Consider the following 27558-nt stretch of genomic DNA (forward strand, 5'->3'; position numbering starts at 1 on the left):
AAGATGATATAATTCCAACTTGAGTGGCTGTCCATGTTTCCTATTCATCATCATCATCATCAATCGTATTTATTGAGCGCTTACTATGTGTAGAGCACTGCACATTGTTCAGCAGCTGACTACGTGTAAGTAAAACAAGGGGAAATGATGCATTGTAGCTGTTCTACAGAAAGGAGCAAAACTCTGAATGGGACATTTTCCTAAAAAATCATTTTACCATTTAGCTGAGGATTTAAAGCAGTTAGAGTAACTGGAGGAAGAGGGATTTCCACTATTAGGACTAGTGATGGAATTTAAGAAGTTTCTTTATGACTACGTGGACTGTGTATTTTTCAATCAGATATTCTCTAATATTTTTTCCTCTGAATAATGTTTAGATCTCCAGAGCAGTGGATGAAATCACCACCTCCTTTCTGGAGTTCTAATATTTGGTAATCTGAGAGCAAGATTGTTCCACGTAGTTTGGTCCTTTTCTAACTTTGCCCGATTTGTAGCTCAAATCTTCTTTCGTGATGGGTTTCCTGTAGCCAACTGAAGACATCTCTTTTTCTTCTCTACCTCATCCCTTTTACTCTCTCCCACACAGAATTACAGGTCCTTCTGAATTGTCCAGCCCGGAGGCTGGTGCTGTGATCTAATTAATTTTTCCCAGTCAGCTCCACCGGCAGAGCCCAGCAGTCCTGAAGGCATCTTACCATTTAACTGGACATCTTGCCCAGTGGAGTGCTTAAACCCCAGTCTTGGGAGCTGTGGGTGGCCTCCAGCTTCTCCTCTGTTAAGCCCATGTGCTCTGGGGTATTTGAGTAGTGGATCCCAGACCAGGGGTTGGGGGAGTTTGAGCTGATAAGGAAGCGGAACCACAATTTACAAGGTGGCCTGATACTATTTTAACTGTGAGTCAGCAGAGCCCCTCCTGAGGGCTGAGCTGCGGGGCTTTAATCTAACAGCAGTATTTCTTTCAGCTTAAACTGCAACCAGGGAAGGACCAAAGTGTGGAGACAGGTGAAGAAATGTGAATGGCTAAAGTAGGTCCATCAACTTGCTCATCCCATGTTTCTTAATTCGTATAAAAACGTCCGGGACCGTTGTCCTTTGTCTTTTTTTAACAGTGAGCCTCATGCTGAACAAAATGTTTAGTTGGAATGAATCTGAGCCCATAATATTTATTCAGCATCCTGTTGGATTGGAAAAATAGCTCAAGGGGGAGGGCTGTGAAAGAATGGCATTAGCAAGCCTCCAGTGAAAAGTTTGGGAAGCCCAGCAGACAAACAAGGCCTGGCCCCTGACCCTGTGAGGGCTCTAATTCTACTCCTAAATCCTTTCCAGATGCCTCAGTAAGACTCTGATTTTGCTGGAAACGAGTGAACATGGAGACAGCTCTCCTACTTCCCGGCCTCAGCTTGTAAAAAGCAGCTGGAGCACAGAAAACTAGTTTCAGGAAAAAGTGTGACTTAAGTGACAGTCTTTAAAACAGAGGATCAAAGGGGTCAGGGCTGCTGAAGCCTGTCTGCTGAAATTTGTTGCCCTTCAGGAGGAGAGAGAGAGAAAGAGAAAAAGGTAAACTCTGTGACTGTGAGGGCCTGATGTCTTTGGGCATCTCTGACCCTTTTATGGTTAAGCGCTTACTATGGGCCTGGCCCTGTACTAAGCATTGGGGTAGAGAAGCAGCGTGGCTCAGTGGAAAGAGCCCGGGCTTTGGAGTCAGAGGTCATGGGTTCGAATCCCCGCTCCACCACGTATCAGCGGTGTGACTTCGGGCAAGTCGCTTCACTTCTCTGGGCCTCAGTTCCCTCATCTGGAAAATGGGGTTTAAGTCTGTGAGCCCCATGTGGGACAACCTTGTATCTACCCCAGCGCTTAGAACAGTGCTTTGCACGGAGTAAGCGCTTAATAAATGCCATCAATATTATTATTATACAAGGTAATCAGGTTGGACACAGTACCTGTCCCCCATAGGGCTCACAGTCTTCACCCCCATTTTACAGATGAGGTTATTGAGGCCTAGAGAAGTAAAGTGACTTACCCAAGGGCACACAACAGACCAGCGGCAGGGGATATTGAGAGGCTCTCTGCTTGCGACCAACCATTGGTAAATTCCCCCCGATACCCAGCCACCTGGGCTGTGCCTTCTCCCTTTGACCGCCCCCGCCTGCTGCTGGACTATACACAAGGAGGAATGGTCATCATCATCATCAATCGTATTTATTGAGCGCTTACTGTGTGCAGAGCACTGTACTAAGCGCTTGGGAAGTACAACAACTGCAAATTCAGAACAGCGGAAGGGGAAAGTAATGGGGATGGAAATCAGTGATCGCCACCCCCTGCGCTATTGTATCCACGCTCCTGCAGTATTGCAGGATGGAGGCTACGGGGGAGAGACTCTTCCCTCAGAGCAAGTGCTGCCCGTATGGGCCCCTCTGAGAAAATGAAGCAACTAGGAGGAGAGAAGGACCATCCCCACAGAGCTGTTTCAACCCCACCGACTGCTCTTCTGCAGCCACCAGCAGTGCCATCTGCTGCAACGTGGGTAAGCCATATGTGACTTTGGACCAGACGAGGAGTTCGCCCCCAAGATGGGGTCTAAATCAAGGACTTCACGATCGAGCTTTCTCTTTAATCCGAGTCTGCGTTCGCCTGCCGAGGGTGGGGGTGATCCTAGCCTGTCTGCGCAGAAATACCTTCCTACCTTCAGCAGGAAACATCCACTTCCCTTTGGAAGCAGTGGGGCCCGGTGGGAGTCGGACCTGGGTTCTAATCTTGGCGCGGCCCCTGGTCTGTTGTGTGACCTTGGGTAAGTCGCTTTACTTCTCTATGGCTCAATTACCTCATCTGCAAAATGGGGGTGAGGACTGTGAGCCCTTTGTGGGTCCAACCTGATTACCTTGTATCTACCCCAGTGCTTACTTAGTAAAGGGCCAGGCACATAGTAAGCGCTTTACTGTAAAAAAAAAATTGCTGCGCTCTCTGGTTGTGGAACAAACATTAAATCTCCTCCGTTCTGGGTCTCTTCACTTCCACACCTTGAGGTAAGTAGGCATTCCCCCTCCCGCAGTCCCCCAAATTAGAGGGCAGCTGCCAGGCAGGATGAGTTCTTGCTGAAGCTCCTGCTGTATCTCACACAAAAACGGGTACGACGGGAGCCTCTATTCCAAAGATGGGCCGTTTTCCTTCACGGTCGTCTACAGATTAAATCGACGATCCCGGGGACAGGAACAGAAACCCTCAAAGTCTTGTGCTCGTTTTTTTTTCTTTTGTACAATTGTTTATACAAATTCGACGAAGGTAAAACTGCATCAGGAAGGTCTACGAAAACGACACCGTACAACAGTGGCACTTATGAATGCATAATTTTACAATCAGGAAATAACCGTGTTATAAACCTGAAACGAGAACCCAACTCACACTTCAAAGGAAAGGAGAAAGAAAAGGAGACTGTTTGACCATTTATTCTACTGCTTGACTCACTGTATAAATTAGTCCTATATAGAGTACAAGAGCTCATGCTGGAGAGGGACCCTCCTATGTGCAAAAGCTGAAATCTGAATCTTAAAATTTTGAGAAAAGGTGAATTCTATACAGAGAAAACTCGGCAAAGTGTCTTACTTCAACTATAATTTACACCTTATTTCCACAACATGCTTATGTCACTTTTGAAGTATACAAAGCAGGATATAAACTTCCATTAAAACATGCTTTTAAATTGAAAGTGTGAACCGACTTTGCCTGATTTGGGCACGTTTGTAGATGGATTCTTTTGTTTACGAAGTATAGGTTAAGTTCTCTCCTACCTCAAGTAAACCATAAAAGTTGGTAATCCCAAACCGAAGGGGAAAAAAAAACAACAACAAAAAACCACTGGTATGCATTCAAACATTGCATAAATAATTCTTTAAACAATTTGTACAAAAATAGTTCTGCATAATGTAAGATGTAACGAAACAAAACATGAAACCGAAGAAGTGTCAAGGCGGCAGAGATGCAGCATGTGGTCCACTTTGTAATGAACACCAAAACCTTGGAGTTGGAGGAAATGAGGAGCGGAAATTAAGAATTTACACTTCCAAGCTCATGCTCTGGTACTTTAAATAACAGAATTTCTTGAAAGTCCGTCCTTCTCCCAGCTGTGAACGTCTTAATAACAGTCGCCTTAGGAATCGTCATAAAAGCCAGTGCAGTATGTCTCAGGTAGACTAAGTAAGTGGCACAGGTTGGGCATTCGTAAGATGAACAGCTGAACTCTTCTGTTGTTGTTGTTGTTTTCTTCTTGAAAGGACTTGTAAAATGGAATCTTTGATAGTCTCTGGTATTCCAAGTTCCCAATGGAAAATAAAATCCCTACATATTCTTTAAAGTCACTTTCCCCCTGCCCGCCCCGCCCGAGCCCCGGTATTTACACGCCTGTCCTTCGACTAACTCAGTTTTTGCAGGAGTTTTTCTTCCGCTTGCCCGAACTGAACGCTCACTGACATCTCCGCTATGAACTGCTCACAGCCCTCCTTGGTTACCTGCTTGCAGTACCTCAGGTCGATCTGGCAGATGTTTCCACAGCGTTTAAAGAAGGACAGGCACTGGTCAGTAACCTTATTGCAATCTGCGGTGAGAGGGGGGCGGAAAAAAGAAGCACAGAGGACGGTCAGCCGGAGGTTTGAGGCCTCGAGGGCTAAGAAGGATGGGAGCTAATAGCTCCGCTCAAACCCCCCAACCTAGTAAAGGGCATCTGCAACAGAGACGGGGCGGCCTGCTAAGCCACTCAGAGGCTCCGGGCTTAAGCCTGTCCCTCGTCCAGCTACTACCCTAATGGCCTCCGCTTCCTAAATCATCAGGGAATCCCCTCCCACCCTGTTTTCCCCTCTGCTCCCCCCCTTTACCCCCAGATGCACCACCGCTGTCGGTTATAAATGCTTCTCGTCCTAAGGAGCATCCCCTTAGTGACACCGGGAAGGGCTGAAGGAAAAGCTGAGGAGTGGACCGATTTCAGCTGTGGAATTACCTCCAGATTTCAAGTTCAGCTACTGAAGGGAGTGAAGAGAAGGCTAATTCCGCCATGAATTCCTGCAGCGCTGGTCAAAGGCACGCAGGCAAGCACTCATACCTTTATTCATTCTCATTCTCTCTCTCTCTCCCCACCCCACAACCTCGACTCTGGTCCCCCCTTTGGAGCACTTTTTATATCTGCTGCCGAGCCAAGAAACTCATTCCAGCAAAGCCATTAAGGCTGATGAAAGCAATTGGGGTGGATGGGTTTTATGGTGCAACCTGATCTCTCATTTGAAAGTTTCCTTTAGCTCTGGTTGGGTGACTTACAAAGAATTTCGGCAGAACTACGGGGGAGGTGGGACTGTCTTGAACACACCGTAGTGGGAAGAGCAGACATTTCATGGGTCTTTCCCCACCTGTTAACTTGACCAGGCAGAAAGTACGTCCAGAAAGGCGAGGGATTAAAATGACCCAAATGCTCCGGCAGGGAAAATTTAGTTTAATGTCTAGTTTATGGAGCAAGCGGAGCTGTTTTCCAGACAAGAACACCCTCAGACAAAATAGCCCTGCCCGAAGGAGGTAGTATGCAACTTTCAAGGAAGACGGCTGGACACTCACAATCTTTGCCATTTACTAATTTGGAAAAAAAGGGCACTATAGGCTGTCCACCTGGCACCAGCCCGGGGAACTCCTTCAAGTCTGGTCAGATCTTCCTTTCCTGCTTTCTCAGGAGCGAGACAGAGGGTTTACCTCCTGAGATTGTTAGACACGGTGATCATGGTCACTAAAAAGAGGAATGTAGCCCCTTCTGTAAGTCTGAGGATTAAAAAGTAGTAGACTGGGATTCAAATCCCTAAAGAGCCAAGGCTACCCGCTGTGTTTCGGCAGGAGGAGAGGGAGACTGAGATAGGCAAGGGGATCTTACACACCTCCCCTAGTGTGGGGTATCTTATAAGTAATAATGGTGGCTCTTAATAATAATAATAATAATGAAGGCATTTATTAAGCGCTTACTATGTGCAAAGCGCTCTTCTAAGCGCTGGGGAGGTTACAAGGTGATCAGGTCATCCCACGGGGGGGCTCACAGTCTTAATCCCCATTTTCCAGATGAGGTAACTGAGGCCCAGAGAAGTGAAGTGACTTGCCCAAAGTCACACAGCTGACAAGTGGCGGAGCCGGGATTTGAACCCATGGCCTCTGACTCCAAAGCCCGGGCTCTTTTCCACTGAGCCACACCGCTTCTCTGAAGTGCTTACTGTGTGCCAAGCACTAGCAAAAATGATGGAAAGGGCTTGAGGGGCACCAAGCTCTAGATAGATGCTGTGACCAGGCTGCTCCAAGGGTTTAGAGGAAGAGGAAGACTTTTTCAGTCACATGGTTGGGGGGGGGTGAGACTGTAAGAGAGAAGCTCATGAGGAGACTGGAAATTAGGATGGTTTTCTCAACAATTTCCCTCATCGCAGATCTTTAGATTCAGAGTCTGAGGGGCTGATTTGGGCCTCGCCTGCCCAGTTCTCCACACCCGATCAACTGGATTCAGGGGAGGGCGTCCTCTGTGGGCTTCCACCCCCATCTCTATTATTTATTTATTATTATTATTTATTTATTTTGCTTGTACGTGTCTATCCTATTTATTTTATTTTGTTAGTATGTTTGGTTTTGTTCTCTGTCTCCCCCTTTTCGACTGTGAGCCCACCGTTGGGTAGGGACTGTCTCTATATGCTGCCAATTTGTACTTCCCAAGCGCTCAGTGCAGTGCTCTGCACATGGTAAGCGCTCAATAAATACGATTGATGATGATGCTCTCTATAGTTGCTCTCACCTGATAAGTTAATTTCCATTAAGGAATCCCGGGTGGTGGTCCCCACGGCGGTCAGCAGGTTGATGGACTGATCGGTGACGTGGTTACAGTAACTGAGGTTGAGCCTGGAGAGGAGGGGCATGTGGCGGATGATGAGCCGCAGGGAGGCGTCCGTGATGTCCAGCCCGGCCAGGCGCAGCTCCGCTATGTTCCGCAGTTTGCTTCGATTGTCCATCTGACCTGCAGCGGGGAGGAAGAGGGGTCAGCTTGGGCCGGCCGGGAATCCGGCGATAAACGTGGCAGGCGGTGAGAAGGACCAATACGGCGAAGGCGGCGGCCAGGGAGGGCTGGTGGCCGCAGCCAGAGGGCCACCCGTCGGGGGCTGTCTCATCATCATCATCATCATCAATCGTATTTATTGAGCGCTTACTATGTGCAGAGCATTGTACTAAGCGCTTGGGAAGTCCAAGTTGGCAACATATAGAGACAGTCCCTACCCAACAGTGGGCTCACAGTCTAAAAGGGGGAGACAGAGAACAAAACCAAACATACTCACAAAATAAAATAAATAGAATAGATATGTACAAAAACATACTAACAAAATAAATAGAATAGATATGTACAAATAAAATAGAGTAAAAAAATATGTACAAACATATATACATATATACAGGTGCTGTGGGGAAGGGAAGGAGGTAAGATGGGGGGGATGGAGGAGGGACGAGAGGGAGAGGAAGGAAGGGGCTCAGTGTGGGAAGGCCTCCTGGAGGAGGTGAGCTCTCAGCAGGGCCTTGAAGGGAGGAAGAGAGCTAGCTTGGCGGAGGGGCAGAGGGATTGGGGGCATTCCAGGCCCGGGGGAGGACGGCGGGACAGGCGAGAGCGAGGTACGGTGAGGAGATCAGCGGCGGAGGAGCGGAGGGTACGGGCTGGGCTGGAGAAGGAGAGAAGGAAGGTGAGGTAGGAGGGGGCGAGGGGATGGACAGCCTTGAAGCCCAGGGTGAGGAGTTTCTGCCTGATGTCGCCAACGTGTCACCAAAACGTTTCTCAATTTCCAAAGTCCACCCGGACCCCATCATCAATCGTATTTATTGAGCGCTTACTATGTGCAGAGCACTGGACTAAGCGCTTGGGAAGTACAAATTGGCAACATAGAGAGACGGTCCCTACCCAACTTTGGGGGACAGTCGGTCTGCGCTTGGAAACCTTTCAGCGGGGGCGCAGAGGACAATCTAGAAGAAGCAGCGTGGCCTAGTGGATAGAACACGGTCCTGGGAGTCAGAAGGCCCTGGGTTCTAATCCCGGCCCCGCCACTTGTCTGCTGTGTGACCTTGGGCAAGGCACTTCAATTCTCTGAACCTCAGTTACCTCATCTGTAAAACGGGGATTAAGAATGTGAGCCTCGCGTGGGACACGGACTGGGTCCAACCTTGTATCCCCCCCCCCCCCCCCCCCCCCAGCGCTTAGTACAGTCCCTGGGACATAGTAAGCATTTAACAAATACCATTAAAAAAAAATTGATGGTTACACCAGATGCTGACTGCAATTCTTTAACAAGCCCAAACCCACGTCCTTGGAACTGACCTTCTGATGGGTCCTCTTGCCGGGTGTGACTTAGAAAAAGGCTCAGGGTAAGTAAGCCCCTCGTGAGCAGGGATTCCATCAATCAATCAATTGTATTTATTGAGCGCTTACTGTGTGCAGAGCACTGTACTAAGCGCTTGGGAAGTACAAGTTGGCAACATATAAAGACGGTCCCTACCCAACAGTGGGCTCACAGTCTAAAAGGGGGAGACAGAGAACAAAACCAAACATACTAACAAAATAAAATGAATAGAATAGATATGCACAAGTAAAATAAATAGAGTAATAAATATGTACAAACATATATACATATATACAGGTGCTGTGGGGAAGGGAAGGAGGTACGGCCGGGGGGATGGAGAGGGGGCGGAGGGAGAGGAAGGAAGGGGCTCAGTGGGGAATGCATCTTCTGTCTCCTGTACCTGCTGTACTTCCCCAGGCGCATAGCGTGATGCATTGCAGCCCACGAGGGCTCAATACACACCATCACTACTGCCATCACCACTACTGTTCCTGCTGCTGCCGCGGAGTAAGGACTTCAGGCTGCAGCCAACCCGAGGACGGCTTGTCTGACTCGGCCCCTAAAAAGCTGCCTTATCTTGCACAGCAACAAGCGACCCGTGCCTGTGGACCCCAATTCTGTTTCCGCTGAGGGGGTTGGGGAAGGGCTGGGAGCACCCACCACCTCTCATGCAGTGCTAATAAAAAAGGTAATGATGGAGAGACCCCAGGGTGCACTGCACTGCACTTGGGCCCAAACTTGGGTGTGTGAACCAGAGGGGCAGCAAGGCCAGAAATTTGGGAATCAGAGCCAAGATTCCGGGCAGGGGCCAGCAGGCAGGGAAGAGAGGCCCCCTTTGGCCGTCTGGCCCGTGAGGGGCCGCTTGCCCTGGAATTCCTAAAAGCGGTCATGCTACAGAAGCAAAGTATAACATGGCCCGCCTCGCGCTGTCCCAGGACCTCACGCTGGTTTTAGAGCCCAGGACTCCTGAACCAGCAAGCCGGAGATGGATTGGAGTCAATCTGTAGCTACGCTCCAAATCCTGCTGAGGGAAGTGCTGCACCGTGCTCCCTCTCTCCCTCCTGCCCACCCTTGTTCCAGGGAAAGCAGGAAGTGGCTCATCTCCGACCCATCCCTCATCCCCACTTCAATCCATACTTCCCCACTTCAATCCATACTTCATACTGCTGCCCGGATTGTCTTTGTCCAGAAACGCTGTGGGCATGTTACTCCCCTCCTCAAAAATCTCCAGTGGCTCCCAATCAATCAGCGCATCAGGCAGAAACTCCTCACCCTGGACTTGAAGGCTGTCCATCCATCCCCTCGCCCCCTCCTACCTCCCCTCCCTTCTCTCCTCCTCCAGCCCAGCCCGCACCCTCCGCTCCTCTGCCGCTAAATCTCCTCACCGTACCTTGTTCTCGCCTGTCCCGCCATCGACCCCCGGCCCACGTCCTCCCCCTGGCCTGGAATGGCCTCCCTCTGCCCCTCCGCCAAGCTCGCTGTCTTCCTCCCTTCAAGGCCCTACTGAGAGCTCAGCTCCTCCAGGAGGCCTTCCCACACTCAGCCCCTTCCTTCCTCTCCCCCTCCTCCCCCCTCCATCCCCCCCATCTTACCTCCTTCCCTTCCCCACAGCACCTATATATATGTATATATGTTTGTACATATTTATTACTCTATTTTACTTGTACATATCTATTCTATTTATTTTATTTTGTTAGTATGTTTGGTTTGGTTCTCTGTCTCCCCCTTTTAGACTGTGAGCCCACTGCTGGGTAGGGACTGTCTCTATATGTTGCCAACTTGTACTTCCCAAGCACTTAGTACAGTGCTCTGCACACAGTAAGAGCTCAATAAATACAATTGATGATGATCCGCCAAGCTAGCTCTCTTCCGCCCTTCAAGGCCCTACTGAGAGCTCAGCTCCTCCAGGAGGCCTTCCCACACTGAGCCCCTTCCTTCCTCTCCCCCTCGTCCCCCTCTCCATCCCCCCCGTCTTACCTCCTTCCCTTCCTCACAGCACCTGTATATATGTATATATGTTTGTACATATTTATTACTCTATTTTACTTGTACATATCTATTCTATTTATTTTATTTTGTTAATATGTTTGGTTTTGTTCTCTGTCTCCCCCTTCTAGACTGTGAGCCCACTGTTGGGTAGGGACTGTCTCTAGATGTTGCCCACTTGGACTGCCCAAGCGCTTAATCCGGTGCTCTGCACACAGTAAGCGCTCAATAAATACAACTGATCGATTGACCCGGGGGCCTGGCGCTGCCTCGCCTTGATAATGCAGATTTGGCTTTCTGGGAGCCCCCCGGGTGGGGTTCTCCCAATTCCAGAGGCTTCCGACCTACCTGGCCGATTGTCCGTCGGTGGAGACAGGAGATCCCGCATCTGGGCATCCTTTAGTCCTTCCACCCACTGGACGTCCAAGGTCCGGAGCAGAGGACAGCTGGAACTGCACAACGCCGACACGGCGATCCACGAGCAGCCGGACAGCAGCAGGTCCCGAAGTCCTTCAGGGAGACACAAATGACACCCCCCAGTCACAGGCGCCGGCAGGACCACCACGGCCTCCCCTACCGATCCCCGATCCTTCGGAAGCCCCACCTCCGCCATCCCACAGGGACCACTCGGGCAAGCAGCCGCCTGCTATTAACGTGAGGAAGGCCGATGGGCCGTGGCCCCAGCCCCGCCACCGCCCCAGCCCCTCCCCGACCTTCCGAGCGGGCACCTGGAAGCCTATTGATGAGCCAGCTCAGCTGCTTTTTGGAGATGTTTGTCCAGCTGAGGTCCAGGGTGACGGGCTGCCGGCGGATAATGCCACTGAGCATTAACGGGGTGATGGATTTGCAATGGTTCAAGTCGATTTTGGTCCACAACCGCTTATCACAGCACCTGCAATCAGCACCAGCACGTACTTAGACCGTGGGCCCGTATGGGATGCTGTGTCCAGTCTGACTGACCCACTCCTTCCCCGGTGAGGAGCACAGTGCTTGGCCCACAAACGGCACAATTATTATTATTATTGGGGGGGGCTGGACTCCAAAGCAGAGCAGCCGGGGACCCTGCCCCGTCTGAGATGAGAAGCCTCCTTCAAAAATCAACCATCTCCGACCAGTCCCGTTCCAAGCCCTCTTGCCCTCCTAGGGCCCCGGCTTCTGGCAAGAAGAGGGTGGGCCACGGGTTCGATGGGATTCTCCCACTTCTCCGGTTCCACCGGACTGTTGCAGGCTGGAGGGAGGAGTTACTCTGGGCTCTGCTCGGCGACCCCGCACGCAGACCTCCGGGGTCCATGGGGTGTAGGGAGTCGCTAATTGCACAGGCAACGAGCTTGAACCCTGCTTCCAGCCGACGCCGCCCAAAGTCCTGCCGCTTTTCCTCAATTAATCAATCAGTCGTATTTATTGAGCGCTTACTGTGTGCAGAGCACTGTACTAAGCGCTTGGGAAGTACAAGCTGGCAACAATCCCTCAATCCCTGTTCCCTCAGAGCAGAGCCCAGCCAGCCTCAGTGTTACCAATCTTTGCTCTCCCTGATTCCATCCTGCAGAATCCACCCATCAATCAATGGTATTGCGCTTATTATGTGCAGAGCACTGTTCTAAGTGCTTGGGGGAGTACAATACGAGATCATTAGCAGACACGTTCCCTGCCCGTTATCATCCTCATCAGCCAGCCTCGTCTGAGCTAGACTCTGAACCCCCAAGCCTCTAGGATTTGGGGAGGCTGTGCAAACGGGGGACCACGGGCAAATATTCTCGGAGAAGCACAAAGAACATCTTGGAAGAACAAAGGGCTGGGACTCAGGGTATCTGGATTGTCGTCCCAGCCCGGCGGCTTTAATGATAATAATAATAATATTATGGTATTTATTAAGCGCTGACTATATGCCAAGCACTGTTCTAAGCACTGGGGTAGATACAAGGTAATCAGGTTGTCCCGTATGGGGCTCACGGTCTTAATCCCCACTGTCCAGATGAGGTAACTGAGGCACAGAGAAGTTAAGTACCTCACTGTACCTCGCTCTCGCCTGTCCCGCCATCGACCCCCGGCCCACGTCATCCCCCGGGCCTGGAATGCCCTCCCTCTGCCCATCCGCCAAGCTAGCTCTTCCTCCCTTCAAGGCCCTGCTGAGAGCTCACTTCCTCCAGGAGGCCTTCCCAGACTGAGCCCCTTCCTTCCTCTCCCCCTCGTCCCCCTCTCCAGCCCCCCCATCTTACCTCCTTCCCTTCCCCACAGCACCTGTATATATGTATATATGTTTGTACATATCTTTTTTTACTCTATTTATTTTATTTGTACATATCTTTTCTATTTATTTTATTTTGTTAGCATGTTTGGTTCTGTTCTCTGTCTCCCCCTTTTAGACTGTGAGCCCACTGTTGGGTAGGGACTGTCTCTATATGTTGCCGATTTGTACTTCCCAAGCGCTTAGTACAGTGCTCTGCACATAGTAAGCGCTCAATAAATACGATTGATGATGATGATGATGAAGTAGCTTGCCCAAGGTCACACAGCAGACAAGTGGCAAGAGGTGGGATTAGAACCCAGGTCCTCTGATTCCCAAGCCCGGGCTCTTTCCACGAAGCCATGCTGCTTTACCTGCAGTGTGACCGGGGACAACTCCCCGAACTGCTCTGGGTTCCTCTTCTGTGAAATGGGGATAAAATCCCCATTCTCCCTCCCGCTTAGCCTCTGAGCCCCTTGGTCTGCGGCAAGCCAGCGACTGTGTCCGATCAGATCAACCTGTATCCACCCCATCACCTGACACAGAGCAAGCGCTTAATAAATACATGCTGTCATCACCATCGCCGTCACGAACACAGACGGCGGCCCCGACCCCGGGGCCCCCCAAGTCGGGGCGGTGGGATGCTCCTCCCCTTCTTATTCTTCCTCCCCCAGGGGCTCACCAGCGGTTCCAGGTCTTGCAGACCCGCATGCAGACGCACAGGTCGCTGTGGCTGAGGTAGCTGAAGACGGCCATCCACACTTCCCGCTGCATGACGTGGGCCGCCCCGTCGTCCAGTGGCAGCGAGTCGGGCGGGGGGCTGATGGGGGGCGGCCGGATGACGTGGCGCTCCATCTGGATGCACTTGGGGGGCGAGAGGGAGGGAGGGGGCCGGGCGATGACGCGGGGGGTGGTCCGCAGGCTGGGGACCAGCTGGTGCCGGAGCTCCCGGGGGGTCCCATTGAGGCCCTTGCTGAAGCGGTGCAGCCGCTCGCCGCCGCTCAGGGTCCGCTTGGGCTCCTCGTTCTCGCTCTCCGGCTCCGACTTGATGGGCTGGTGGTTCTCGTTGGCCAGGCTGTTCTCCGTCTTCTGGATCTCCTGGTTGAGCTCCTTGCTCAGCTCCTTGCTCAGCTCCTTGTTCGGGAGCCGCCGTTTCCGCCGGATCTTCAGCTTCTTCTTGTCGGGGCCCTCGGCGCCCTCCGTGCTGGGCCCGGCCGTCGGGGAGCTGGAACGGGACTGGTCGCTTTCCTTGCTCTTCGGGGGTGCCTCGGGCAGGTCCTCTTCCGGCTCCTGCTTAAAGCGCCGGAGGGGTTTGTTGGCCAGGGCCGCCCTGTCCTCCGTGGCCTTCCAGGACCGCCGCTGCAACGAGAAGGCCACGGGGGCTCAGGGACCAACGGGCCGCCCTGGGGGACTCGCCCTCACCCCTCCCCGGACGGCGAGCTCCTGCTGAGGCCCTGGCACCACCGACTCCTTGCCCCGGATGCCCGTCAAGACGGGGAAGGGACCGCGTTTTCAGCTACAGATACGGGAGCATCCCCGGGGGAGAGGAACGGTACCTTTTTCTTGAAAAGCTTCTCCTCCTTGCCGAGTTTTAGCTGTCACAGAAGAGAGAGGATGCAGAGCGTGAGACCTTGACGAAGGCCCAGTGCGGCACTCCCGCTGGTGGGGTGGCGGAGGGGGGACTGGGAGGGGACGGGGAATAGTGGGGGATAAAGCCAGGTGCCGCGACGCGAGGCTCTGCTGGCCCAGTGATCCCCAAGAGCGAAGCAAAGAGGCAAAGTTGGAGCCCTGAGAGGGGGCTGGAGTGCAGACAGGCAGCCAAGGGGGGGCTGGGAAAGGGGTCCCCAGAGTCCTCTCTGCTGCAGAAAACTGGGCACACTACACCGCGAGCCCGTTGTTGGGTAGGGACTGCCTCTAAATGTTGCCGAACTGTACTTTCCAGGCGCTTAGTACAGCGCTCTGCACACAACAGTACGACTGAACTGACCCTCAGCCTTCAATGAGCCGCACTCCGCGGAGCTTCCCGAGGCCCAGAACCCGTTGTCCCAGAACTAGCTGTTCCCCGGGACGCCCATCGCAGGCCGGCTCCCGGCCACAAATGACAACTAGGGGCAGCTTGGAGGAGGAGGAAAAAAAAAAAAGAAGAAAAAGAAGAAGAAAAAGAAAAATAAGGGGGGTTTGGGGGGGGGGAAGAAAAGCATCTCCTGGCGACACTCAGTGGCCACAGATGGGAAGGGAGGATTGGAGGGGGAAAGGATGGTTCGCCGGTGAGCCCAAGCCCAGTCTAGTCGGGGGTTTGGGGGGAACTTCACGGCTAAAATAAGCAGAAAGTTCCAGGTACCATCTATCGCCCTAGTGCAGCACCTCCCTACCTCACCTCCCTTCTTCTCCTTCTCCAGCCCAGCCCGCACCCTCCGCTCCTCTGCCGCTAATCTCCTCACCGTGCCTCGTTCTCGCCTGTCCCGCCGTCGACCCCCGGGGCCTGAAATGCCCTCCCTGTGCCCATCCGCCAGGCTAGCTCTCTTCCTCCCTTCCAGGCCCTACTGAGAGCTCACCTCCTCCAGGAGGCCTTCCCACACTGAGCCCCTTCCTTCCTCTCCCCCTCGTCCCCCCTCCATCCCCACCATCTTACCTCCTTCCCTTCCCCACAGCACCTGTATATATTTATTACTCAATTTATTTATTTATTTTACTTGTACATATCTATTCATATATACATACGTGATGCCAATTTGTACTTCCCAAGCGCTTAGTACAGTGCTCTGCACATAGTAAGCGCTCAATAAATACGATTGATTGATATTCTATTTATTTTATTTTGTTAATATGTTTTGTTTTGTTGTCTGTCTCCCCCTTCTAGACTGTGAGCCCGCTGTTGGGTAGGGACCATCTCTATATGTTGCCAACTTGTACTTCCCAAGCGCTTAGTACAGTGCTCTGCGCACAGTAAGCGCTCAATCAATACGACTGATTGATAGTGCAGGGGAGCCCAGTGAGACTGGACATCCCTCACGGCTGAGCACGGAGTCCCCAGGAAGGAAAGAAGGGCCCTCACGCTCTCTAACCTCCGCAGGATTTTCCCAGGGCGCCCTGCTCCTAGGCAGCCCCTGGAGCCTCTTGGGTTTTGAGGACAAGAAGCATCAAGGGGTCACGGAGCCAGACGCGGCTCGAGCGTCCCGCTTGGTTAGAGTGGCTCCATCATCATCATCAATCGTACGATGATGACGGCTCCAGGAGACCAAGTGACTGGCTGCCGAACGAAGGACCCCCGGCCCCCCCCCCGCAACCTGTACCCGCTTCCGCGTGGTCAGCTCCTGGGGCTTCTCAAATTTCCGTTTCCTCCTGAGGTGCACCTCATCAGACTTCCTGCGCAGGATGCCGTCCGCCGGCGGCTTCTTGACGTGCTCTTCCGACTTGCGACGCACCGCCTCCTCACACTCCCCTTTCCGTTTGGCCGGATCGAGCCCCTCTTTGTTGTCCCGGTTCATCTTCTGCTCCTTGAGCAGCGAGCCCGGCAGGTTCGAGGCATACTTGAAACCAGGGCCGCGCTTTTGCTTGTACGCCAAAAAGAGAGAAACACAAACAAACTTTATATCTTCGGACTTACGCTTCCCGCCCAACCCCGACACCACTCCACCTCCACCCGGCAGCCCCAGGGCCCCTGAAGCTCCCTCCCCCGGAACTCACTTTCCCGGTTTTCCCGGCATGGTTGCACTTTGGACACTCCCAGCAGTTTGGCAGCTCATCGTTGACCACGCCGTCTGACTCCTTCACCTGAGAGGAGACACACCCCACTGTTTGAGGAGGGAGCAGAACAGCCCCAAAGCCCGAGAGGGACCCCTCCGCACCTCCTCATCTCTCCCTGCCGCCCAAGTGCCTTTGTGTTTCTAGCTCTACCTTGGGACCTGACCCTATTCTCAGCGGCCTGACTCCTAAATCGGTCTCCACGCCTTTCACCTCTTCTCTAGTCTCACGTCTCTCTTTTCTTTTTTAACGGTCTTTGTTAGGTAAGTGCTTACTATGTGCCAGGCACCCTACAAAGCGCTGGGGTAGATACAGGACAATCAGGTTGGGCACAGTCCCTGTCCCACCACTGGCCTCGCGGTCCTAATCCCCATTTTACAGGTGAAGTAACTGAGGCCCAGAGAAGTTAAGTGTCACAGCGCGGACAAGTGGTGGAGCCGGGATTAGAACCCAGGTCCTCTTACTCCCTTGCCTGTGCTCTTTCCACTAGGACAGATATATATATATATATATATCTGTGCTCTTTCCACTAGGACAGATATATATGTGTGTGTATATATATATATATATATACATATATATATGTGTGTATATATATATATATATGTATATATATATATATATGTATGTTTGTACATGTTTATTACTCTATTTATTTTACTTGTACATGTCTATTCTATTTATTTTATTTTGTGAGTAAGTTTGGTTTTGTTCTCTGTCCCCGCTTTTAGACTGTGAGCCCACTGCTGGGTAGGGACTGTCTCTATATGTTGCCAATTTGTACTTCCCAAGCGCTGAGTACAGTGCTCTGCACATAGTAAGCGCTCAATAAATACGATTGATGATGATGATGATGATGACACACTGCTTCTCCGCCTGCCTCTGGGACATCTCCATCTGGAGACACCTGCCACCTCAAACTGAACGTATCCAAAAGTGAATTGCCTTCCCTCCCTTCCCCTCTGCCTTTACTGTAGTTTAAGCACCTGTCCTTATATTCTCCTAGTTCCCCTATACATAATCTATTTTCATGTCTGCCTCTCCCTCGACTGTAAGCTCCTTGAAAGGCAGAGGCCACATCTACCAACTTTAATTTATTGTACTTTCCCAAGCACTTAGTACAGTGCTCTGTACACACGAAGCCCTCCAAAAAGACCGCTGATTGACTGGAACCGTACGCCTCCACTCAACTTCCTAAGCTCTCTGTTCTGATAAGTGACAGCAAGATGCCCCTTTCCAAAGCCTCTATAAGATCATATCATGCCTCCCCACAGCTCCAAATCGGAAAACTACTCAGATTAGCGGATATGACTATGGACTTATGCTCCCTCTTCTCCGACTCTCCCCTAGGCATTGCTGTCTGAACCACAAAGAAAATTCTCCCACCACGGAACAATGACCGAACCTTTCTCCCTGCCATCCCTCTTTTCCTTCAGTTTCACCAAGCCCCAGCCCTCCTCTTGCTTCACCAAACCCACCTCCTCCGTGAAGTTTTCTGCATTTTTGCTCCCCACCCCGGACACACCTGTTGCCCCACCTACCCCAGCATTCAGCTCTGTAAACCTCCTGACTGTGTATTTCTATTGCCTGCACTTTTGGTAGAATTGTTGCTTTGCGCGTTCCTGTCTGTCATCATCATCATCAATCGTATTTATTGAGCGCTTACTATGTGCAGAGCACTGTACTAAGTGCTTGGGAAGTACAAATTGGCAACACATAGAGACAGTCCCTACCCAACAGTGGGCTCACAGTCTAAAAGGGGGAGACGGAGAACAAAACCAAACATACCAACAAAATAAAATAAATAGGATAGATATGTACAAGTAAAATAAATAAATGGAGTAATAAATATGTACAACCATATATACATATATACAGGTGCTGTGGGGAAGGGAAGGAGGTAAGATGGGGGGATGGAGAGGGGGACGAGGGGGAGAGGAAGGAAGGGGCTCAGTCTGGGAAGGCCTCCTGGAGGAGGTGAGCTCTCAGCAGGGCCTTGAAGGGAGGAAGAGAGCTAGCTTGGCGGATGGGCAGAGGGATGTCCTCTTTGCAAGGATCCCATTTTATTATTCTTTTGCAACACTCCTAGTTCTGCATCCAAGTGGGAGATGGGAGAACTACCATGGCCTAATGGATAAAGCCCAGGCCTGGGAGTCGGAGGACTTGGGTTCTAATCCTGGCTCTGCCACTTGCCGGCTGTGTGACCTTGGGCAAGTCACTCAACTTCTCAGTGCCTCAGTTACCTTACTTGTAAAATGGGGATTAAGACTGTGAGCCCCATGTGGGACATGAACTGTATCCAAGCTGATTAACTTGTATCGACTCCAGCGCTTAATACAGTTCCGGGGACACAGTAGGTGTTTTAACAAATACGATAAAAAAGAAAAGTGATGATAAGAATGGGTGAAGTAGACACCTTATCTACAGACTCTTTGCTGGAATTTAGCACCTGGGTGTCTGCGCAATGAAATCACTCATCACCCAACCCCAGAGCCTCCCTCTCGCCCCCGCCTCACCCTCCACCAGGCCGCCCTCATGCCTGTCACTAGTTGGGCCCATGCCAGGAATAAAAGTGTTTTTCCTCTGTAACGACAGCAGGTAGGCATCCATGGCACAGCACCATTTCCTCCTCCATGACAGGGCACCGGGGCAGGGTCTTAGCAAGGGGAGTGTTTACAACGAAGTCATCAAAATTGACTGTACTAAGCGCTTAGTACAGTGCTCTGCACACAGTAAGCGCTCAATAAATATGATTGATGATCAAAATTTTGGATTGGGACTCTACTGCCATGGCGCGAGAGGCAGGAAGGCGCCTGCTCCCTCAGGAAGACACAGTCAGTGGGTCAGTCAATCCTTTTTACTAAGAGCTTACTGTGTGCAGGGCGCCTGTACTAAGCACTTGGGAGAGTACAATACAACAATAACCAGACACATTTCCTGTCCTCAACGAGCTTACACCTCCTCCAGGAGGCTTTCCCAGACTGAGCCCCTTCCTTCCTCTCCCCCTCATCCTCCTCTCCATCCCCCCCATCTTACCTCCTTCCCTTCCCCACAGCACCTGTATACATGGATATATGTTTGTACGGATTTATTACTCTATTTTACTTGTACATATCTCTTCTATTTATTTTATTTTGTTAGTATGTTTGGTTTTGTTCTCTGTCTCCCCCTTTTAGACTGTGAGCCCACTGTTGGGTAGGGACCGTCTCTTTATGTTGCCAACTTGGACTTCCCATGCGCTTAGTACAGTGCTCTGCACACAGTAAGCGCTCAATAAATACGATTGATTGATTGATTGATTGATTGATTGATTACAGTGTAGAAGGTGAAAGGCTGGCGGGGAGGAGGGGAATGCCTGGAGACACCAACCAGCAGCCACCTCCCCAGGGCAAATTCCGGTCTCCCTTCTCTCCCTCATCTTTCAGTCGTGGCTTGGGAAAGCACCAGCCTCTCCCGGCGGGCTTTTCAGCCTATAGCCCCGGCGTGACTACGGCCTCCCCGGGCGGCTTCAGTTCTCATCCGGAGATTTACCATTCCCTCCTAATCTCACTCGGCCTGAACAGATCCCCCAGCTCTCCCAAAAGTCAGAGCGCCAACAGACTGGAGCAAGTTGGGAAAACCAAGTGGGGTGTGTCTACAGAGAAAAACCTGTCTGAATGAACCCGAACTCCCCTGCTGATTCTGTCCCTGCCTCCACGCAGGAGAACCCCCTCTTTTCTCTCAGCTTGGAGGTGGGTTCCCGGTTGACCCCTGCAGAACGTGGAGAACTTTTTCTTTTAAGGGCATTCGCTAAGCACTTACTACGTACCAGGTACTGTGCTAAGCGCCAGGGCGGATACAGTCCTTCTTCCTCCAGCCAGGAACAGCTGCTCTCCTTTCGCTAGAGAGAACGGCAGCAAGTCGGGGGGGCTAATGTAATCCCAAAGCTGCTGGGAGTTTCAGGGCAGGGGAATGGAAGGCTTCTCTGAGGGAGCCTGCTCGGGGCGGGGGCGTGGATTGAGAGGGCAGGGCCCTCCAGGTCCTCCCCCAGAGGTTGTCAGAAGCCCAAAAGGCTCTCGAGTTTCCACCTGACCGGACCCACGGTCCGGGAGATGGCACACAAGGCACCCAGAGACTAAACCGGAACGTCCCAGCCACCCACCTTCTCAGCGCCAGTACCCCAGTCGATCCCCGCCCGGGCAGAGATCCAGCGGTTCCGCTAGGACTCAAGCCCTTCCACCTCACTCACCTTAAGGCATCCAGGGTGGATGATTTCATTGCAGATGGAACACTCCATCAGCATGAGGTTAAACTTGCCTTCTTCTTCCTCCACGGTGTCCTCCTTCCCGGCCTCTCCACACACCAGGCACACTGCAGTGTGCGGTAGCACTGGCTAAACCCACCGAGAGACAGAGAGAGAGCAAAGGAGGGAAGAAAGTGGAGAAATGTCAGCAAATACCGGCAGGTGGGATGGGAAAAACTCAGAGGATACGCTGGTGCCCTAGCATGCCTCTCTGTCTGTCTCGCATCAAGCGGCCTGTATCTCCACTTGGAGAATAAAAATTGAGGTGCCGGGTTGTTCACCGACTGGGCCGTGGCCAGGCAAAGAAACCCACGAGTCCTTGCAACCTGGCCTGGGTTCGAGGCGCTTCTGAAGAAAGCCCCTCTGCTTGGAGTAGTTTCATCGCCTAGTGCCTAGGGCACAGGCCCGGAAGTCAGGAAGACCTGGGTTCTAATCCTGGCTCTGAAACTCTGCTGTGTGGCCTCAGGCAAGTCACTTCTCCATGGCTCAGTTACCTATGTGGGCAGGGACTGTGTCCAACCCAATTTGCTTGCATCCGCCCCAGCGCTTAGTACAGTGTCTGGCACATAATAAACGCTTGACAAATATCAGTTACTGTCACTAATAATAATAATGGCATTTATTAAGCGCTTACTATGTGCAAAGCACTGTTCTAAGCGCTGGGGAGGTTACAAGGTGATCAGGTTGTCCCACGGGGGGCTCACAGTCTTAAGCCCCATTTTACAGATGAGGGAACTGAGGCCCAGAGAAGTGAAGTGACTTGCCCGAAGTCACACAGCTGGGAATTGGCGGAGCTGGGCTTTGAACCCATGACTCGGGCTCTTTTCCACTGAGCCACGTTACTATTATCACCCACATTATGACAGCCTTGACCCCCAGCTCTGACCAAGACTGCCCTTTTCTCGAGCTGTTCAAAGGCAAGGTCAACCTCTGGAAAAGGCTCTTAATGGACGGCTCGGGGGGGGGGGGGGGGGGGGGGGAGCGGGGGAGATCAGCTGGGTCAGGGGAGGTGGGAGGAGGAGGAGGTGCCTCCGACCTCCAGGCTCCAGCCCTCTGCCCACTGTAAATCACTCCTTATCTGCTGGAGCCCCTCAGGAGCAAGGAACTGACCTTCCACAAGGACCTCTTCCTTTGAGAACAGGAAGGGAAGGACCTAAAACTATCATCGGCCCAACGGTAAGCAGCTTGCAACGGGGTCACAGACAGGACAAACTGCCAGGGCCGGGACAAGGAAGAAGTTGTTATTTTCCAGCACCTTTCAAGGGAGGAAAATAACAGTTTGTAAATTCCGTCCTGGAGTTATGATCCTCATCACACCGAGGGCAAAACCTCAGTCTCTGCCGGCCTGGCACATCTGTTCGTCAGAGGGCAACCTGGGGTGGGCTCCTGGGTTCTGACACTCAAGCCTGCGCTCTGCAGATGAGCGATACTCTTTCATCATCATCATCATCATCAATCGTATTTATTGAGCGCTTACTACATGCAGAGCACTGTACTAAGCGCTTGGGAAGTACAAATTGGCAACATATAGAGACAGTCCCTACCCAACAGTGGGCTCACAGTCTAAAAGGGGGAGACAGAGAACAAAACCAAACATACTAACAAAATAAAATAAATAGAATAGATATGTACAAATAAAATAAATAAATAAGTAGGGTAATAAATATGTACAAACATATATACATATATACAGGTGCTGTAGGGAAGGGAAGGAGGTAAGATGGGGGATGGAGAGGGGGACGAGGGGGAGAGGAAGGAAGGGGCTCAGTCTGGGAAGGCCTCCTGGAGGAGGTGAGCTCTCAGCAGGGTCTTGAAGGGAGGAAGAGAGCTAGCTTGGCGAATGGGCAGAGGGAGGGCATTCCAGGCCCGGGGGATGACGTGGGCCGGGGGTCGATGGCGGGACAGGCGAGAACGAGGTACGGTGAGGAGATTAGTGGCTGAGGAGCGGAGGGTGCGGGCTGGGCTGGAGAAGGAGAGAAGGGAGGGGAGGTAGGAGGGGACAAGGTGATGGACAGCCTTGAAGCAGAGAGTGAGGAGTTTTTGCTTGATTCGTAGGTTGACAGGCAACCACTGGAGATTTTTGAGGAGGGGAGTAACATGCCCAGAGCAAGTCACTGCCACCAGCACCATGCCCTCTTGCTGAGTGAGCCAAGGCTCGGGTGGGTGGGAGCAAAACCCACGTGCTGGGGGAGGGGGAAGCAAGCCAGTGGGAGAGGGAAGGGGAGGGAGCGTGGCCTAGCGGACAGAGCACAGGGCTGGGAATCAGGAATCTGGGATTCAACCCCAGCTCTGCCACTGGACTGCTGTGTTAGTATGCTTGGTTTTGTTCTCTGTCTCCCCCTTTTAGACTGTGAGCCCAATGTTGGGAAGGGACTGTCTCTAGGTGTTGCCAATTTGTACTTCCCAAGCGCTTAGTACAGTGCTCTGCACATAGGAAGCGCTCAATAAATATGATTGATGATGCTGATGCTGATCCTGGGCAAGTCACTTAACTTTTCTAGGCCCCAGGTTCCTTCTGGGTACAATGGGGATGAGAGACCTGTTCCCCCACCTCTTGGATAATGAGTCCCAGGTGGGATAGGGCTGGGTCTCATCTGATTATCCTTCATCTCTCTCAGAGTCTAAGGCCATGTGTGCACTAAGGCATGTGACCACTTAATAAATCTAACAACCGGCAGCGCCTCTCTGCTCCTAGGCAGCACGGACTGGGTAGCCCTAGCCTTGTCCACATTTCCACTGGTTCCAAAGCATTATGCGCTTAGCGAATGCCATTATTATTATTATTATTATTATTATTATTATTCTCTGTGCCTCAGTTACCTCATCTGTAAAATGGGGATTAAGACTGTGAGCCCCCAGTGGGACAAGCTTGTAACCTCCCCAGCGCTTAGAATGGTTCTTTGCACATAGTAATAATAATAATAATAATAATAATAATAATAATAATGTTGGTATTTGTTAAGCGCTTACTATGTGCAAAGCACTGTTCTAAGCACTGGGGTAGATACAAGGTAATCAGGTTGTCCCACGAGGGGCTCACAGTCTTCATTCCCATTTTACAGATGAGGGAACTGAGACCCACAGAAGTGAAGTGACTCGCCCGAAGTCACACAGCTGACAAGTGGCGGAGCCGGGATTTGAACCCACGGCCTCTGACTCCAAATCCCGGGCTCTTTCCACTGAGCCACGCTGCTTCCCTGCTAACAAATGCCATTATTATTATTGTTATTATTCTCTGTGCCTCAGTTACCTCATCTGTAAAATGGGGATTAAGACTGTGAGCCCCCCGTGGGACAAGCTTGTAACCTCCCCAGCGCTTAGAACGGTTCTTTGCACATAGTAAGCGCTTAACAAATGCCATTATTATTATTGTTATTATTCTCTGTGCCTCAGTTCCCTCATCTGTAAAATGGGGATTAAGACTGTGAGCCCCCCGTGGGACAAGCTTGTAACCTCCCCAGCGCTTAGAACAGTTCTTTGCACAGAGTAAGCGCTTAAAAAATGCCATTGTTATTACTGTTATTATTCTCTGTGCCTCAGTTACCTCATCTGTAAAATGGGGATTAAGACTGCGAGCCCCCACCGTGGGGCAACCTTGTAACCTCCCCAGCGCTTAGAACAGTGCTTTGCACATAGTAAGCGCTTAATAAATGCCATCATCATCATCATCATTATGGACCCCGGCCTCCAAGCCTGGTCCCGACGGGCCTGGCAAGGGAGGAGATTTATTATTATTATTATTATTATTATTATTATTGTTAATAATAATAATAATAATAACGGTGTTTACTACGCTATGTGCCAGGCACTGTACTAAGCTCTGCTTTCTGCGAGTTGCTGCCCCAGCGGCCCAGGGGACACGTGCTATGTGCATAAGCAGCGTGGCTAGAGATGCAGCGTGGCTCAGTGGAAAGATCCCGGGCTTTGGAGTCAGAGGTCATGGGTTCAAATCCCAGCTCCGCCAATTGTCAGCTGTGTGACTTTGGGCAAGTCACTTCGCTTCTCTGTGCCTCAGTTCCCTCACCCGTAAAACGAGGATTAAGACTGTGAGCCCCATGTGGGACAGCCTGATCACCTTGTATCCCCCCAGCGCTTAGAACAGTGCTTTGCACATAGTAAGCACTTAACAAACACCACGATTACTATTATCATAAGGCCACTTAGAACAGTGCTTTGCACATAGTAAGCGCTTAACAAATACCACGATTATTATTATTATTATAAGGCCACTACCAGCCACGTCTTGGGACTTGTGGGCGGACCTGAGCCCCCCGGAGTTCTGGAGCACCCCACTGTTTTAGGAAAGGAAATGTTTGTGTGTCTGGGTGGAATGGGATGGGAGGTGCTCCCCAATTAGTACCGCCCCACGAACCAGTAAAAATTCCCTAACGGCACCTTGGGCTCCGAGAGAGGGGAAGACGACGACCGGTCGGCAGTCGGTGGCCCAAGCCTGGGGGAAGGGGAGGGGAGAGGGGAGCCCTGAGCCCCGGGGAGGACTCACTGCGATGCACTGCCGCATGATGCACGACTGCTTCATCCGCCCTGGCCCCCCAAACTTCTTCATGTCTTTGCAGAAGTGGCACTCTCCACACTCGGTGCGCAGACAGGCCTCGCACTTGCGGCATCGCGTCCGCCGCCGCCGCGCCCCTGCCGTCGTCCGGTTGGCGGCCAACTTCACTGCCGAGCCAGGGCCCACTTTCCCCTTCGGCCGCCCGACCGCCCGGTTCTGCAAGAGCCAGAGATGTGTCCGGATCAACGGCTGTGGCGGTGGGACCTCGACCATTAGAACAGGGGCCCGCGCGGGGACCGTGAACCCCCGGTTCCCACATCCTTTTGCAGGAGGGGCTCCGTGGGCCGATCCCCCTCTGCTGTGGCCCCCGCCACAACTGTGGGGCAGAGGCACCCCGGGGCCCACAGCTCGGCCTCCCAGCCTGGTGGGCCCTTACCGCCCATGAGAGCTGCCCTTTCCTAGTGGGGTGTGTTTATGCTGAACTAAAAGTCCTAGAATTCACACTCTGTTAAGGTAAACAAGGTGGGAGAAGCTAATTCGCCCTCTTGAGCTTCTTTTTAAATGAAGTTCTTAGTGCTCTCTCCAAGGGAAGGGCCCGTTCCCTTGGCTTGCTGAAAAGGGAGAGGAGCAGACAGAGCTAGCTGAGACCTTCAGGAGCCATGGCCCCATAACCCTGCTTTTCACTCATTCATTCATTCATTCAAAACCCTGCTTTTCATTCATTCATTCATTCAATCAATTGTATTTATTGAGCGCTTACTGTAGGCACAGCACCATACTAAGCACTAGACTGTGAGTCCGTGTTGGGTAGGAACTGTCTCTATCTGTTGCCAAATTATACTTTCCAAGTGCTTAGTACAGGGCTCTGCACACAGCAAGCGCTTAATAAATAAGACTGAATGAATGAAGGAAGGAAAGTACAATTCGGGAATAGAGACAAACCCTGCCCACAGGAGGCTTACAGTCTAGAAGTGGGGAGACAGACATCAAAACAACCCAACATGGCCTAGTGGATACAACACACGGGCCTGGGACTCAGATGGTCACGGGTTCTCATTCCGGCTCTGCCACTTGTGTGCTGGGGGCAGGTCACTTCACTTCTCTGGGCCTCAGTTACCTCATCTGTAAAATGGGGACTGAGACTGTGAGCCTCTTGTGGGACAGGGACTGTATCCATCCTGATTGGCTTGCATCCATCCCAGTGCCTACTACAGTGCCTGGCACATAGTAAGCACTTAAATACCATAATTATTAATTATTAACCCACCCAGCCAGGCCTCTCTCTCTCTCTCTAGGAGCTGTTCCTCCCCAAATGCTTGCAAGCCACTGATTGCCAAAAATCTTTTCTGTTTGAGGCCTTCTAAGAGTTCTGTCTAGGAAATGAGACTTTAGCCTCCTTTAAGTTCAGCTTTCTTGGCATCATGAGGAACCCAAAGGGCCAAAACTTGCTTGACATTCTCATTCTCCATCAGTATTGATTTACCTTGGGGTGGGAGTTCTCAAACTTTTTCCATCAGAGACCCCCATTGTGACCGGTCAGAATGGCAGGCAGATCAAACCACATTCTTTTCTATGTTTACACCTAAGCTTTCCCTCCTCTGATTTTTTTTTTCCACCTTCAAAAGATCTGCAGACCCCATTCCCCAGATGCTCGAGGTAATGACTGGACTGTTCTTTCCCCCTCGACAATAAATCCTCCTTCCTCCTCCTCCCCCTTCTAGTTTTTGTCCCCACCTCGCTGCCATTTGAGGAGCCCTGAGAACTCCCGGGATAACAAAAGCCTTCAAGGGAAGAAGCGTGGCATACTGGAAAGAGCCCGGGCCCGCGAGTCACCACCATTCATCTGCTGTGTGACCTTGGGCACATAATTTCACTTGTCTGTGCCTCACTTCATCTGTAAAATGGGGAGTAAAACTGTGGGCCTCATGTAAGACATGGACTGTGTCCAACCTGATTATCTTGTATCTACCCCAGTGCTTAGTACAGTGTCTGGCACCTGGTAATTTTTTTTTAATGGTCTCTGTTAAGCAGCGCCGGGCACTATACCAAGGACTGGGGTAGAAACAAGATAATCAGGTTGGACGCAGTCCCGGTCCCACACAGGATTCACGCTCTTAATCCCCTTTTCACAGCTGAGGTCACTGACCCACAGAGAAGTTAAGTGACTTTCCCAAGGTCACACAGCGGATCAATCGTATTTATTGATGAGTGGCAGATGAGCAGATCATCATCATCATCAATCGTATTTATTGAGCGCTTACTGTGTGCAGAGCACTGTACTAAGCGCTTGGGAGGTACAAATTGGCAACATATAGAGACAGTCCCTACCCAACAGTGGGCTCACAGTCTAGAAGGGGGAGACAGAGAACAAAACCGAACAGACTAACAAAATAAAATAAATAGAATAGATATGCACAAGTAAAATAAATAG

General features: G+C 51.4%; 1 protein-coding gene across 8 annotated transcripts in view; it reads right to left on the minus strand.

Annotated features, from left to right (window-relative positions):
- Positions 1-3239: 3239 nt before the first annotated feature.
- KDM2B (lysine demethylase 2B) overlaps positions 3240-27558 on the minus strand; it is a 159031-nt gene continuing 134712 nt past the window's right edge. For 4 of the 8 annotated variants that reach the window (XM_038762657.1, XM_038762655.1, XM_038762661.1 and 1 more), the window contains 11 exons: positions 25119-25343; positions 20564-20707; positions 20144-20215; positions 16279-16365; positions 15885-16154; positions 14148-14186; positions 13274-13950; positions 11096-11259; positions 10716-10877; positions 6800-7018; positions 3240-4591 (listed from right to left, as the gene is read on the minus strand). In XM_038762657.1, coding sequence (XP_038618585.1) covers positions 4410-4591; positions 6800-7018; positions 10716-10877; positions 11096-11259; positions 13274-13950; positions 14148-14186; positions 15885-16154; positions 16279-16365; positions 20144-20215; positions 20564-20707; positions 25119-25343 — 2241 coding nt within the window. In that variant the 3' untranslated portion in view covers positions 3240-4409. The remainder of the gene's footprint in view (positions 4592-6799; positions 7019-10715; positions 10878-11095; positions 11260-13273; positions 13951-14147; positions 14187-15884; positions 16155-16278; positions 16366-20143; positions 20216-20563; positions 20708-25118; positions 25344-27558) is intronic. The other 4 variants (XM_038762658.1, XM_038762656.1, XM_038762660.1 and 1 more) reach the window with 4 other exon arrangements.

The sequence above is a fragment of the Tachyglossus aculeatus genome, chromosome 21 (genome assembly GCF_015852505.1).
Source record: "Tachyglossus aculeatus isolate mTacAcu1 chromosome 21, mTacAcu1.pri, whole genome shotgun sequence".
Lineage (NCBI taxonomy): Eukaryota > Metazoa > Chordata > Mammalia > Monotremata > Tachyglossidae > Tachyglossus > Tachyglossus aculeatus.